The sequence below is a fragment of the Cimex lectularius genome, unplaced genomic scaffold, assembly GCF_000648675.2.
Source record: "Cimex lectularius strain Harlan isolate CLEC.00 unplaced genomic scaffold, Clec_2.1 scaffold12, whole genome shotgun sequence".
NCBI lineage: Eukaryota > Metazoa > Arthropoda > Insecta > Hemiptera > Cimicidae > Cimex > Cimex lectularius.
The window spans coordinates 708,149-724,442 of NW_019392875.1; the positions used below are offsets into that span (position 1 = coordinate 708,149).

The following is a 16,294-nucleotide window of genomic DNA, read 5'->3' on the forward strand; positions in this document are numbered from 1 at the left end:
TTTTGTACATCATAACGTTACCGATTTTCGCGTTTGTTTACCCTCGCTGGATCCCCTTGCCACACACGTACAAATTTGAGGTATCATGGTAATTTTCTGTGGGGCGAGACGTTTTGTATCTGTCTTTCAATTTGCGTCTTATCTGTCCAACAATTTTCCCGTAAAAAAAATTGTTTTGGCAACAATGCACCTTTTTTAACGCGTCGGTGAAAATTCAGTGCATAAAATTTGCGGTACGACCCTGCTGAATTTGACTAGTCTTTAAAATTAATGCCGTCTTATTTTTGAAAAATAAAAACAACCAAAGATTAATACGTTTTCAGTGTAATTAAAAGACTTTTAAAACAACACGCTTAAAAATAAGTCAAGCGTGTTAATTACGTTCATTCGCAAATTTATAAAATAATACATTATTTCAACAATCATTGATTATTCGTGAGAAGGTTCGTAATAAGCGGTTCTAGGGGCGTCGGTGGCCGCAACAGTTTAGGCGTTGACACGGCTCTCATCACTGTAAGGTAAAGGTCCTGGGTTCGAATCCAATCCTGCATTCGAACCCGACACTCACAAATGGGCTTTTTTTCAAAAGCACCGGCACTCTAAGGGTTTATATGACTCTTTTGTTGCGAACCCTCGTTAAAAAAAGCTGTTCTAATTATTTTCACATAACACACTCCATAGGCTGAACTTCTTTAACCGGTTACATTTTGTTATTTTTCCAACCCTCTTTATAAAATAAATTTTGCGATATGTAATGTACTGTTGTATGTATAATTATGTAAATGAGTAAAATGTAAAACTTAAACTTTTTTAATACAAATTTGTTTCTTATTTACTATTTTTCAAGTACAAACAAATATTTTTTAAACATTATTTTTCTGTCATTCAAATAGTTTTCATCTAACAGACATTATGAAAAAGAAATAAATCTCTATTATGGAAAAGCTCGGTGCGTAAAATAAAAAAGAATGTCGAACTTTTAGAATGAGAAAGTTCAAAGGGTACGGTTGAAAAGCAATCAATTCTGTTTAGTGAACTCCATGCAAATCGACCTCGCATTTGTGAGAAAAACAAATTGTCTTTTTTCCTGTCGAGTGAAAAAAGTCCACTTTATAACCTCTCCTCGGTTGGGTTCTAAATCTTCTAGAGAACTTCAATCACGCCTAGAATCTTTGTTCTAAGAAAATTATCCCCTAGCGTGCTGGAGGCATTTTCCAATTCTAGCGAACTGGAAAGGTACGTTAAAGTGGAAGTTTTCCTTAAAGAAAAATCCGAAAAAATCCCCAGGCTTAACAACAAAGTACAAACAACTTCAACCTACAGGAAAGAAGATATTTTTTAAATAATGTTTTTTATGGTACACGCATATATTGCTGCGAAGGTTTGGCATATAATCCGTTTAAACTAGTTATGTTTCAATTTTATTACAATATATAGTTAATAATTTTTGAATTTTTTGGTCATATTAACAACAATAGATAGTAGAATATAGTACAATATATATATTGGATATAGTAGTATAAATTAACAACAAAAACAAGTTTGGACTATATTAAATAATTTATAAGTAGACAAATTAAACATATTAAACTGACATATAGGTTCAAATTTATTTTATGAAATTAATTGATAAAAATGATTTAGGCCAACGGTTGTATATAAGAATTTTTTTTCGAGTGACCAGCCTTGTTTAATGATTTTCATTTAATCCACTTTATGCAACGTTTTGCTTTGGCCATTTTAAAATTTGAGGCTATAGCATGTCATACTACACAAAACCTCATTAAAATGTATAATTTTTCAATGCTGACATTAAAAAAAGAACGCTTTAAAAACAGAATTAAAAGAAAGCTAAAGGCAAAAGGTAACTTGAGTATTTATTATCCCTCTTAGAACCGAAAGAAAAAGATGGGATGAAAAGGTAGCGCTAGCAGAGATAATTAGTCTGTACCGAGACATTTTAATTTACCCTGACAAATAAATGTAGCATTAGAATAACTTCAGTTAGGAAGGAATCTATTCGGCTAGCCAATAAAAGTCAGGCTTTATTAAACAGAACTATTCTCGCAATACATATCAACTGCTGAGAACCAAGTGCATCAATGATTTTCTCTTTTTTATCGTGTTAAATTTATGTAATATTTCATATTTTATATTGAAATATCTATCGTTTCGATATAACAAAACACTGATCAAATTTATTATACGATATACTTTTAGGAAAGACCTGTGAAAAAAGAATTATAAAATTGTTTTAAATATGAAAAATCCATTACTAAAAAGAACTACACAATTCGGTAAATATTGATTTATACTGTGAGAATTCTTGCTGTTTGCTACGTGGTGATGAACTTCTAATTAGATCGTTACCGATTATTTTGGTCTTCAGCCCCATTTCAGAATTTTATCACATTCATTGTGTCTGAAACCAAATTGATTTATTTTATTATTTCTTTGATGATATTTCTTTATTTTCTTTTAATTCACGAACTTCCTGAGTTCCTCACTGAAGATGGTGCAATGCTGAAACGCGTTTGAATAACCCCACGGCGGAAATGTTCGCGATTTGGCACGCTCTCGAGGCGGTGAGGACCGAGGAGGGTTCAGCCTTCCTCGTGTGTACCGACTCTCTGAGCGATGATGGGGCACTGCGTGACGAATTCTCTGTTGACCCTCTCGTCGTGCTCTTGCTAGAAAGATATGCCAAATTGGTGCGCCTCGGAAAACGGTGGTTGTTGTCTGGGTCCCTGGACTCATTGGCGTGGAGGGTAACGAACGCGCGGACGCGGCGGCGAAAGTCTCACCCTCCCGACCGGACCATCAGGCCCTCTGACGTCTGTAAGCTGTAAAAAGATGATACGGGATAAATGGCAGCGTCAGTGGGCAGGGTCATCCGAGGGGTGCACGACCTGCAGATGGCCCCCGAGGATCTGAGCCGTAAAGAAGGAAGAGTGCTTACCAGATTAAGAATAGGCCATACGCGGTTGACACATGGGCACTTGCTGGTGGGCCAACCCCCCGCAGGTGTCCGTTATGCAGAGAAAGGTTGCTCGATATGTCCCTCATAGTCGACGCGTGTCGTGCCTTGGCTCCCTACAGGGCGCGAGTAGGCATGCCGCAAGAATGGCACAATTACACAGAAGACAAACACTTTGAGCCCTGAAGATGATCTCAATAAAGATCGAAACGTGGACACGATAAAGAAAATGTTTTTCTGAAACCTACATCACACCAGACCGCACCTCAGGATTTCTGAATAAATATTTTTTATATTCAATCAATGCGTTTGTTTTCTGCGTAATTGTGCCATTCTTGTTAACGGTCACTAATCACCACACATTTGATAAAAATGTTGTTATAATTTTGTTTATTATATTTTTATTTTATTTATTATATTTTTATTTTATTTATTATTTTCCTATCTTCTCCTTATTTATTATTATTTCTTGTTTGGTTTAATATATTATTTATTATTTTATTTATTATAATTTTTCGGAGTTACATTTTTATACGATTCGCAGAAGTTTTTGAGTTTTTCCATTTTATTTGGTTAAATTCATAGGTTGTATATAATAACTATTTCATGCATGTCAAACACAATACATTTTTGTATTTAAGTGCATAATTAAATTGATAGCGTAATCTAAATTATCGTTTTAATCATGAGGGTCAATGAGGTAAAAGTTAAAAAGTCGGGGCGGAAGCCTGAAACGGCGAGTGTTGCTAACATAGTAAATTGGGCAGGCATAAATCAAATCATAGTTGTGTAATCTCCTTAAAAGGGGATTAGCGGGCACGCGTGTTGGTTTTTAATTATTCAAAAACTTGGTCGACCCACGCCAGCCAACGACGAAATAAAAACGGCCCGTTTTATTGCCATGCGTTCCAGGTCCCGACGGTAGTTTTTCTTGGTGAGAGATTTCCATTTATTTTCACTCCAGTCGGGCTGGATATTCACGCCGTGGGGATGGAAAAAATGTGAATTGACGATTTGACTAACGGAACGATTCGACTTACAGGGAAAAAAACTTTCGCTAAACTGGAACGTCAATTTTAAAAACAATAACAAAATATAATTAAATTATAATTACTTATTTCTATTAATTAATAGAGAAATTTATTGTCATATTACATAAACACATATTTTGTAATATTACATATAACTATTATAAAACCCATGTATACAGTACGTTCACCGTACGGTAAAGGTCTGGGTTTGAATCTAGCGGACATGAAAAAAAATCCGTTGTATAAACTAATTTTTGGATCTCTTTTGTTGGAACTTGGATTTGTTCTTATACAATGAAGTAGTCAAAGGATAAGTTGTATTTTCCCCCGCTTGAATTTGGTTTTTATGAAGACCCGTAGGGAACACAGCATCATTAATAAACTTTTATAATGATATTGGATTCCATCATTAACCGCAGGGATCTAAGTATTAAAAAGAGCCCGACTAATAACATTTTATAATGACGGATCACATTTATTTTCACTCGTTAATATCATTTTCTTTTAACATGTACCTTCTTCGTATTTTCCGTGTTCAAGTAATGTTTAGTTTTAATATAAAATTCGGAAACACATGACTAAAGCTAAATATTCTTGAGAAAAAAATATCATTATCAAAAGAGGGATCCGCCCAGACGAACATCGAGTAATTTGGAGGAATGAATTGTGAACAGACTGCTATGTTGTATGGAGTGTTATGCGTTAATCGATGGGAATAAATGTAATTTTTTAGCGTATGTAATGGTTTGCTTAACCCCGCTCCGAAAGATTTAGAGTACTCTGGAGTAAGTGTATGTCGCCTGGAGAGTAAAAGTAAGTTACTAGCGAGAATGGAGTCGGTTCAAACCCGACCAGAAAAATATCGAATAACCGGGTTGAGTGTGTGACGTCCGGAGAGTAAAAGTAAGTTATCAGCGTAAATGGAGTGGGTTTAAGCCCGAGGAATATCGAGTTCTATGTGGGAGCGAATGTGACCAGACTTCTCTTTTGTAGACTGGTGATGCATATATGTATACATATGTGTTGTATAGCTAGTATTGTACATTCTGTATTTGACAATTTGAGTTAAAAATGAGAGGCTAGCATTTTAGTTCATTGACTCAGTTTTCATACAACAATAGAGAGATTAAATGGAGAGACGTTCAAATGGCTGCGGGCTAAAAGGTCAAGAAAAGAGGTACATGTGTGTAAATATACAGGAGAAAAAATGTTTAGCTGAATTTAGGTTGTACGGTGCTCAAAGTTGTACGTAATAATTTCTGTCGTTTGCCGCATCACCTATAAAAAAGATGCAGCATTTAACAAGTCAGAAGTACGTCAAGTTTGGTCTTTTAAACAAGATTTTGTTTTCTAAAGGAAAAACCATAAACAAAAATGTTACGGCCATGATATTTGCACCAAGACGTTGGGTTGTTAATGTTTGAAATTCTTAAAGAGAGCAGTACAAGTGCTTATTAATTTTTTATAAGAAATTCATATCTATTCGAAGTACTTTTTCGTTAGTAAGGTATTAAAAACTATAATATGATATATTATGTTAATATCATGGTAAGATGTTCGTCATTTTTATTATATCATCCACCTCTGATACGATTATGTAAAAATTGACTCAAAGTTGTTTTGTCATGTTTCAGGCAAATTGGTCAGAGCGTGGAAAAAAGGCATCGCCATTTTGACTGCGGGTGACATAAAAGTAAGCCCAGACGACAGGCTGTCGCTCGTCAACGGCTACGACCTAGAAATCCGATCCGTCAGATCGGAAGATGAAGGCGACTACGTCTGCCAGATCGCCTCTCTCCAGCCGCAGGAAATAACGCACACCTTGGAAGTGCTAGGTGAGTACAGCCACTTATTTGCTAAGCCGAGGCGTCGGTATTTATGGTAATAGTGACCAAAAGTAGGTCTCTCGGTTTACTTAGGAAGGCAATAACATGCAATTATAACGGCCCTCCTAAGCACATATTATTCTAAGGGTAAGCCGCAGAACAAGCAGAGCACTGTGCAGCCCATTTAGTTACGTAAAATGACTCTAGGACATTCTTTCCATTCAGCTTCAAAAGGACACCCGTTTTACGACCAACTACTTCGTTACCTTACACTAATTACAAAATTTATATAATTTTTATTTTTTATTATTTATATTACATCACAATTATTTTAAAAATGTACCCTATGAATTTGAAGGGAGCTTTAATGCTCATTAATTTGGATAATATGTTAAAAGGAACTTCCAATTTTTTATTTAAAAACTACTATATTCTAGATAAAACTTAAAGTTCAATTTATGCTTTATATGTATAAAAATGGACCTTGAAATGAAATGGGATATTCTCATGATCGTAAACATTTGGGTAAATTTTAGCTCATTTTTGAAAAGAGGAAACGTAGGTCAAGAAGGGGAGATAACAAAACGGGAGCAAATCAGAATCTCATTGATTTTTCACGTTACGCCGTAAATAAATGAATGTATGAACTACTTCAAATATAGTTTTTGCCACAGTGCTTTAAAATTATTTGCGATTCCGAAATGAAGACCAAGGATATATTTTGATGAGGGTACGAAGAAGACTAACTAATTCAGTTTTCTGACATTATTACAATTAATTAATTCTAAATAGGCTGCTGCTCTACCACTTGAGCTATCGTGACTTCGATCTACTATTTAACCTACTTTTCGAATTTTCCCTCCTTTTTGCCAGTTTTCAAATGTCGTGTAATCAGGATTCGATTCTCGGCAACAAATGAAATGGCCACGGAGAGCTTTAGTGAAAATATACTTCTTTTTATTTATTAAATCCATTATATTTCTGTGTCCGATTGACCAAATAACTTCTTCCAATTAATTAATCTTCATGTAACGAATTGGTTGAAATGAAAAAGTTAGTATCATGAGCGGGATTCGAGCCCACGACCTTCGGCTAAATACGCCGCTGGTCTAACCACTTGAGCTATCGTGACTTCTATCATCTCGCTCTTGATACTAACTTTTCATTTCAAACAAAACCTTAAATAAAAATGTTTATTAATTGAAAGAAGTAATTTGGTCAGTCGGCCCACGAAATATAATGAATTATTACAATTTTTAAATATAAGACATTTTTACAAAATGCTCAAAACTTGAAAATGTCTCTTGGCGAAAAATCGGGCAAGTGTTCTGTTAGAAAGATATCTATTACGATATGGAAAATAAGGGGTGATAGAATTTCGATGAGAGAAAGTGGAAAAAGATGCTGGTAGATAAGAAAGAAAGAAAAAGAGAGAAAAAGAAAGAGACAGAGAGAGAGAGAGAGAGAGAGAGAGAGAGAGAGAGAGATCGTAATATAATGAAATATATAAATGAAATAACAGATAGATTGATCCTCGAACTAGGGAATAAACCTTTATTATTACAACATTATTATGTTCTCTTCCAAATTATTCTGTTATTATTATTACCTCTGAAAATTAAGAAATGAAATATCGTTGCATCTGTTCGCATTATTTATATTTATGTCATTACACTAAAATTGTTTTTATTAACTGGAAACTAACATCAATTTATCTACTTTTAACGTATTTATTCTTGTCCCTTTAAATACATTTTTAAATGATTCTGATGATAATATAAATGTGTCTGGAAAAGATTAATATATAGTGCTTTTTTCCTTCATTCCCTTCTCTTTTCTCTCCCTCCCTGTCGGACATTTCAGCATATTCTTTTTCCATCTTATAATCTGTATCTTTTCCACACAAAATTGATTCCAGTCAAATTGTATCTCGACTGTGCCTCGATTTTCAAGTTTTCTATCTTTTCAAAACATTTGTTTTTATTTAATTTTGGATTGGTTGCTTTTTTTGCTATCTATACATTACTACATAAACTATACATACAAACAAAAACTGTATTTGATTGAGGTTATACAAAAGCACAGGCACAGTACACATCATCAGGCCATTAACACAGACGATACTACGGCGAACCGGAAAATCATAAATCCTAACGCTTCCAACTCGCCTTTTCATCCAGCCTGCATAGTATATGTCACAATATCTTCGTTCAGCGTTTGTAGAGGGCACATCCTATCTAACTAGTGGGATTTCATATGAGCCACATTATCCCTAAAATTGTGTGAAATTGTCAGCCGCGAGTCGTCAGAACGTGGCTTTGTAGGCTTTCCTGCTCCACCATGAACCTCTAGAACAAGTTTACCAACTTTTGTAACAAGCACTTGATTACAATCCGAGACGTGTTCCAACTTAATAAGCGCAAATTCTTTACCAGATCTCATTAAAATAAAACAGCGAAATGAGGCGGAGCGGTCTTTACTACTTTAGAAAATCTCATTTTCTTATGACATTGTAATGAAGAATAATTAAACAAGTTTTAAACTTGCCAGTGTCCCACGCGACCAAGAAAACTAAAATTATCTTTCAAGTTCTGTAACAAAATTAAGAATATTATTATAGTTACACTGGCCATCAATGTTGTTATTTCGAGTAAATTTAATTTACACAATTAATTAGCAAAATTAATGTTATTTTCACTCGCATCAATTTACCGAAATAAATAGTATTAAATAAACATTTAAAACGCCCCTGTTAAATGTTATTTAATATTCACATCACGTGAAATGAAATGAAAAATAAACTTTATTCTAGGATTTAAATTCCACTTGAATATATAATTTAATAATTTTGATTACAACGTAATTACAGTATTCCGGCCAGGTAAGACTATAAGAAATTCTAATTACAAAAATGTATACTGGATTTCACCATTTCAACGCAACACCCACTTTTCTTGAAAAAGGAGGGAAAAAATGTTTAAATGATAACCTCCATAGCTTGTCCTAAGGATATAAATAAAATAGGTGGTATAAACATTTTAAATGTCACAGTAATAAATAAAGTGAGTAGTAACTTTATTTTTCAAATAAGATATAATAGATTTTGATTTTTTTGGTATAAAATGGCACCAACAACAATTAGATTGGTTGGAAATATTCAATTCAAAGAGTGGGAGGTAGTTCATAATTTCAATGTTGTTCTAAGGTCTATTCACGAATAATCTGGATCTCGGTATGGTCTGGATGAACAAAAACATATTCTGTTGTTAGGTATCGTCCATGTTTTCGATCTATTTTAAGGTTATGTTGGGGCTTCGGCGACCTCAAGTTAGGGTCGAGGTATATCTTTACCCCGCTGTTCGAACAAAGGGAAAATAAAAGAGACTGCTAGACAAGTTTCTGCTTTTATTTCACAAAAATACTTGTAGAAGTAAAATGACAAAATTAAATGGCTTACTCGCACAAACTACAACAAAAAGATAGGCTTGTCAAACACAAAATAAAATGAAATAAAAAAAATTAAAGAAAAATCTACAAAAACACAAAGGAAAAAAAACAAACAAACGACTTGCGTGTTCTGGTGGTACCCCTATTTAGCCGGCGAAATGTAAGTCAGGCGACGCGTTGACGCGGTGGCAGGCGTTCAGCAGCAAAAAGCAGATGCGGGCAGCAACAGGTCAAGCAGTAGTTCCGACCAAGGCTCGAGCGTAAGTAAAAGTAAAACTCCGAGTCATGTCAACAATCCTGTTATCGGCGAGTTAATTCCGTTGTTCTCAACATGATGCCGATCACCGCGGCTCGGCCCGAAAGCGTACGGCCGTAACAGGTTATCATCAAGGCCAAACAACCTTAAAGATGTATAAAAAGTGACTTAATTAAATTTTTAATAAATGGTTTCAAATTTCTCCTCTGCTTAGTATGGCAACATTTCTTGGCAATATTGGGATTCATTCTATCTTCAAAGGAATTTGAAGCGATTTATTAAAAAATTAGTTATGTAAATCTTTAGACATAGTTAAGACAGTTTTGTTCTGATGATGATGTTGACATAGGTCAAAGATTGGGAGCAAACAATTGACTTGGTTGATAGAAATGATGAAGATGGATTGAGTATGGAGATTCACTTTTTATAAATGATGGTTCTGATTTTTTTCAGATTTGAAATTGTATTTATTGGATTCAAATTGGGGTGTAGAACCATCATTCACAAAAAGTGAAAATTGAATCGGTTCTTGCATTCATACCATACCAAAATCCGCATTATTCTTTCATAAAAAATCCGTCTGTACGTCTGTCTTTAAACAAAAACTGTTGCCATTGTTTCTCGTTTTATTACTATTTTTACAGCTGTTCAAATTGGCTCCCACCGGCTAACAGACAATAACACGCTCTCGACAAATACCGCTCGTTTTTCATCAGTGATTGACATGGAACGAATGCTATGGCAGGCTTTGATTACTCCATCCTTAAGTTCTTGAACGGATGGGAGAAGAGTGAGACTACCATAAACGCCATTCTTTAAATGCTTCCAAACAATAAATACTTCAGCGGGATTAAATCGTGAGAACGAGTTGCCCAAAAAATTCCGATACGGTTTCTAATACATGTCCAGGAAAGGTCTGATCAAGGAATCATGGGACGATAATGCTGTTATGTACCGGGCAGCCGTCTAGTTGAAACTATAGCCATGCACGTACCTGCAATGACTGCTCTTCCATTAATCCCGGTGATTCCTTACGAGAAAAATGAAAAAATAAAATCTCCTGACAAATTATTTTGACCGAAGAAGTAATTTAGACCCACCAAACATTAATTGGGTTCAAAAATTTTGCCAGATAAAAATAACATTATTGGGTGACTTTAGACTCATCATTCCAGAGAGTAAATCGGAAATTTGCTCCATTACTTTTATATACATGCCAAAAAAGTAGTCCTTCGTTCATATTCGGTTGACCGCAACCCTTAAACGAGAAAAATCCTGTATGGTTTAACACAATACCCAATCAATGCATTTCGTAAAGATGAATTAGATTTTAGGTCATGAAAATTAAAACAGCTACTTCCGTATGAATGTATGTCTCCAACGTTCTTGCAATACGCGAGAAAGTATTAAATTTTGGTGTAAGCCGCTCAGGAAATTTTACTGCGTACAGTCTAACAGCTTCATGCCTCATATTCCCCGACTCCGCGTACACTTGATACATTTCTTGCGTAGAAAATTGAGATATACTAATTATTACACAAAACAGACGTCTAAAATCGAAAGCCTCCATTAACATTTGGGCTTCTAGCTTATTTTTCAAAGTACTCTCTGTACCATCCTATCCAACTCAGTCCCCGTTAGTCCGGAATAGGGACTCGGCTGTACTAATAAATCTGAAAATATTGCTAACATTTCTATACCCTCGGGGCAAAACTGGATGAGTCAAATTCTGGCAAGTGGTAATGTGGTAAGTGCATTTTTCAGTCTCTTTAAGCCTAAAAGAGTTGATAAAGTCGAGAAGCACACCTTTTTATATTAAAGGACATGCCCGAATTTATACCAAATGTCTAAACTTGAAAATCGCAATCTTGAAAAGTTGGGTTTTTGAACTTGCCCAGTTTTGACTCGAGAGTGCAGAATGTTTATACTTACTGAACTGTTTAATTTTATCCCCAAATCCCGGTTTGAACAATGTTATATAAGAGAATTCACTATCATCAACGTTGGTAAAACTACCTAACTACTAATTAATTCAAACGTATACCAAATATTTGCATGTTGGAGATTTGCCCGAGCAATCAGGTACGGTTTTGTTTACTGTCCTTGCTGATTCTCCTTCAAGGAAATTGTGCTACAAATTGGAAGCGATTATTGTTGGTTGAAATGTTGTGGTAAATTTGTTATAATGTTTATTTAATGGACCTTCTCATTTTGGGAATTTTTGGACTTAATTATAATTAGGCTCTACTTTAAAAATAGTTAATAAATAATTAATTAATCTTTATATAAGGTATTGGTTGAGATAAAAAAAGTCAGTGTCACGAGCGGGATTCGAACCCACGACCTTCGGCTAAATACGCCGCAGCTGTACCACTTGACCTATCGTGACTTCCACTCGGATACCAATTTCCCCTTTCAACCCCACCTTTCGAATTTTCCCTCCTCTTTGCCATTTTTCAAATTCAAGGTCGTGGGTTCGAATCCCGCTCGTGGCACTGACTTTTTTATCTCAACCAATACTTTATAAAAAGATTAATTAATTGAAAAACGTTATTCGGTCAATCGTACCACGAACTCTAATGAATTTAATAAATAATATAATATTATCTTATTTGTGGTGTTTTGTTTCGTTCGAAGAATGAAATAATTTGTTAAAATCTACAAAAAAAACAAATGGCGAATTTCTTGTTTTTTAATAATGCCTATTTTTTAGAGTAAAAAATTAGAAAATTAGATTTATTGTTAGTGTTAATTATTTAAGTAATTAATTTTAATTTAAGAAGTTTTTATTTATATAAAGCAGGAATAATAACCAATTACTTTTATAATTGTATTATGGTTATGAACTTATTCTACATAGAATCCAGAAAAAAACTGTATGATTTTTTGTAGTTTTTCTGTTATAACAACATAAAGATTTATTACTATATTGTTATTATTATATACTATGGCATTTATTGAACTATGTGGCCGCTACGGTTTAGGCGTTGTCACGGCGCTCATCACTGTAAAGGCCCTAGGTTCGAATCCAGCGGCCCCTGCATTCGACACCGACATACTTACAAATGGGCTTTTTTTAATTCCGGCACCCCGAGGGTTCATATAACCTCGTAGTTGAAATAACCTCGTAATAAAAATAAATAAAAAAATTTTCACAACGCGATAAATAGACAATGTCACAAAAAAAATGCGTTACATACAAAAATATTATATTGATTTCTTTACTTGTGTTCGTTATTTAAGTACGTTTAAAAAAAGAATTTATTAATCCCATTTATTACCAGGGGATCGGTTTCCTTGTGAATTGCTTCCGAGGAAAGGCGATATATTTTCCAGACAAGAATAAACAACATTAGTTTGGAGTTTGAACGCACCTGATATATTTTAGTAAGACATGAATGTTAATTATACATACGTTTGACGGAAATTAATTGTAGATGGAAATTGTCGGAAATTCGTAAGGCACAACGAGAACAGGCGGATCGGGTTGACCCGGAAAGTCAAAACTCAAATATATCGAAAATGCTCGTCAATTACACGCTCCGTGAAACATTTGTGATGTGGCCAACTGTCAAACATTGTTCAAATTCCCATTAAAAATATCTTCCATGATTTATTATTTCATTGTTATTAATTATTTTATATTCATTGTTTATATTATTTTTATTATTTTTCACGCTGACTAAATTAAAATAATTGTATGACCTAAAATGACATTATCTAAACCTAATCATTGCATATTCGTATCGTTATTAAATAATGTAAACAACAAATTACTGCATATAACTCAATTTTTAATCGAATATTTGTTTGCTTATCGCTAATGGTCTACTGATGAAAGAATGATAATAGATGGACCAGATATGACAGTAATGTTTTTCAATTTTTTCACCATTTTATAAGACTTAGACTATCTATCTGCTATATATCTTACATTATTTTTTCGTTTTAGTATCCAAGGCTAAATGTCCTGTAATGACGATAGCGTTCATGTTTTGTAACGTAAAAGCCGAAATGGGCGACGAGAGGGGTGTCGGCTTCAACTTGTCGAAACTCATATAAAGCCCGAGTTTTAAAAAGGATCGACTCCTGTCAGAATCGTCCGCCCCATTTGCTATTCATTCGTCACTTTTTAACTTCACATCACAAAACTCCCCTTTAATGAGAATATAGAGTTTCGTCCCTGTCACAAGTTCGCTGGGGCGATGTTCCGAAAAAGTTCTGCGGGCTTTCCTTTGACATTTATCAATATAGAGGGTTAATACACCGCCCCTTGGAAAGTGTCAAATGGCTGTGGCACGGGTGGACCCTCCGCCGTTTAATTTCAATGTTTTTGTCGATAGAAAAATTCATTTATTATAATTGAAAATATCGGCATGTTTCATCGTTTTCCACAACAAACGGTAACACAATTTCACGCAAAAATGTATACAGTGTTATTCGACAAAAACACAATATGTTCACATATTAAAATATAATTAAATAATTCGAAACTAGATATCAGATGAAGCGGATTTTATCACCTTTGATCAAATATAAATGAGGTTACTATAAATAATGAATAATCCCGGGTTCGATTCTTAGTGGACTCGAATTCGAACCCTACGTACTTAAAAATGTGTTTGTTTTTTCAACGCCAGCTCCTCGATAATTGATATGACTTTTGCTGTTCCAAACCCCAAATTACAAAAATTATTTGTGAGTTAATTTATGCAATGTCAACAATCCCGTTATCCTTTCCGATAAACAAACGTACAACAAGTCAACGGCAAACTAATCTCTCCTAATTTTGCTTTGCGCAGTACAGCATACTCCGCATCCCTTTCAAAATAGCAACTCACACTGGTGGGCAGCCAAAAAAACATTAAATTATCACTAAGTCGATTACCTAACGGTTCCTCGGTCAGAAATTACAAAGATAAAACAAAATTTTTAGCGTCCATTTTTATTTCCCATCCAGATAAAAATTATGCACCACAAGTATTGCATAATCTCAGTATGTCCATCCCAGATTCATAGAGACTCCCGCTAACCATTTCGGCTTCCGCCCAAGATGCATCAAGGTTTCAAAGCCGTTGATACCGCCCTCTCCAGTGTACAAAGAATATTGCATGGGCACGTCCTTCTCAGGCATCTTTCATAGGGTCTGGTATAACATCCTCCCTCATCTCCCTCTAAAACATGTCCATCCTTCTTAATTTATATGTAAAAAAAAAGAATCCCCAAGTAGAAAATGCCTGTCCATGACTTAACTATCTCCACTACACTTCGAAATCTTACAGAGAAGGCCATAGTATCTTCCTACAGACCTATCAGCTTTTTTCGTGTTATGTCCAAATTACGCGAAAGACGTCTGTAAAAATTCACATAGAATCCTGCTAAAGAAATATTCCTCATTATCCCAAGATAAGCAAGGTTTTGGGATACGATTTCCTCCGATCTATAGAACAAAGAATATTGCTTCTTTTTTTTTTGGGGGGGGGGTTCTTGAATGCTGCTCAGGCTTTTGGTAGGTCTAAAGTACTCAGGCATTCTTTATAAACATAAACGCGTCCTACCTACTACTTATTATGGAATCTTAAGTAACTGACCGCTGCTTCAGAGAGAGGTCTGGATCTCCTACACATCACATAATTACCATTACCATCTATGCGGATGACTCAACAATTTTAACTTCTAACCGAATCTTACCTTGTACATCCAAAGACTAGAGCAAAAATTGGACTATTAGGCTGAATGAGGGTAACATACCCAGTACACATTTACATCTAAAAATATTATTCTTGCTCTCCACTATACATCAGAAAAAAAAACTATCGATTTCCATACAAGACAGATTTCCACACATAATGTGTAAAGAATTAATTGTTACCTTAATTTTTGTAAACTTTGTACGGGCATATTAGTCATACGTACTTTACTTTTACTTAAATACAGTAAACTGTTAAAAATTCGGATTTTTAAAATATTATAATTGTTGATTAAGCAGTATTAGACAATTAAAAAATATTGAAAGAAACCGATTTTCGTCAGCCAAGATCCAAAATCGTTTGAACAATATATGGACGATAATGCCAAATATTTGAAACAAAAAAAAGAATCAGTGATCAGGCTTTGGAAAATTAATTAACAGAAATCATAATTTCAAATTGCCTTATTCGTCTGATTATTAATATTTGTAACTATAACTAACTGGTCGATTCATATTATTTTCTACCGAAGTAATAATGAACTAGGTAAAATTACGAACATGTTAATTAATAATTATTCAGAAATGGTGAGAGGCGGGCCAGACCGCATCTCACGATTTCTGAATAATTGTCGATTAACGGTCACTAATCACCGCACCCTATTAATTAATATAGAGTAATTTATTTCAAGTGATAGTATAAAATAGGATTGGATCATTGCTTAAATAAAACAAAGAAACAAGAGAAATGTTTATCCGTATAAATTACAAATAATATTATTGTATTGATTCAAAACATTTTCCGCAAATGCATTCTTTGCTTGTTAAAATTTCTTTCTAATGTACGCTATTTAAATCTTGCAACTGTAAAAAAAGTACGCCAATTAAAACAAGGCTTACTGCACCTGCGGATCAATGTAACAGGCGTTATGATCAGTATTGCCACAAATATTTACCTGTTTGAAAGAGCCCAAGCAATCAACTATCCAACACGGTTGATGTTCGTTTTGTTTACCCGGCTCTATAGCTCATTCTACAATATATAGTGTAGGCTAACGAACAAACTGC

General features: G+C 34.5%; 1 protein-coding gene across 3 annotated transcripts in view; it reads left to right on the forward strand.

Annotated features, from left to right (window-relative positions):
- LOC106665877 (limbic system-associated membrane protein-like) overlaps positions 1-16,294 on the forward strand; it is a 489,908-nt gene that overhangs the window by 296,817 nt on the left and 176,797 nt on the right. For all 3 annotated transcript variants that reach the window (XM_014392677.2, XM_014392678.2, XM_014392679.2), the window contains one exon: positions 5,643-5,843. In XM_014392677.2, coding sequence (XP_014248163.1) covers positions 5,643-5,843 — 201 coding nt within the window. The remainder of the gene's footprint in view (positions 1-5,642; positions 5,844-16,294) is intronic.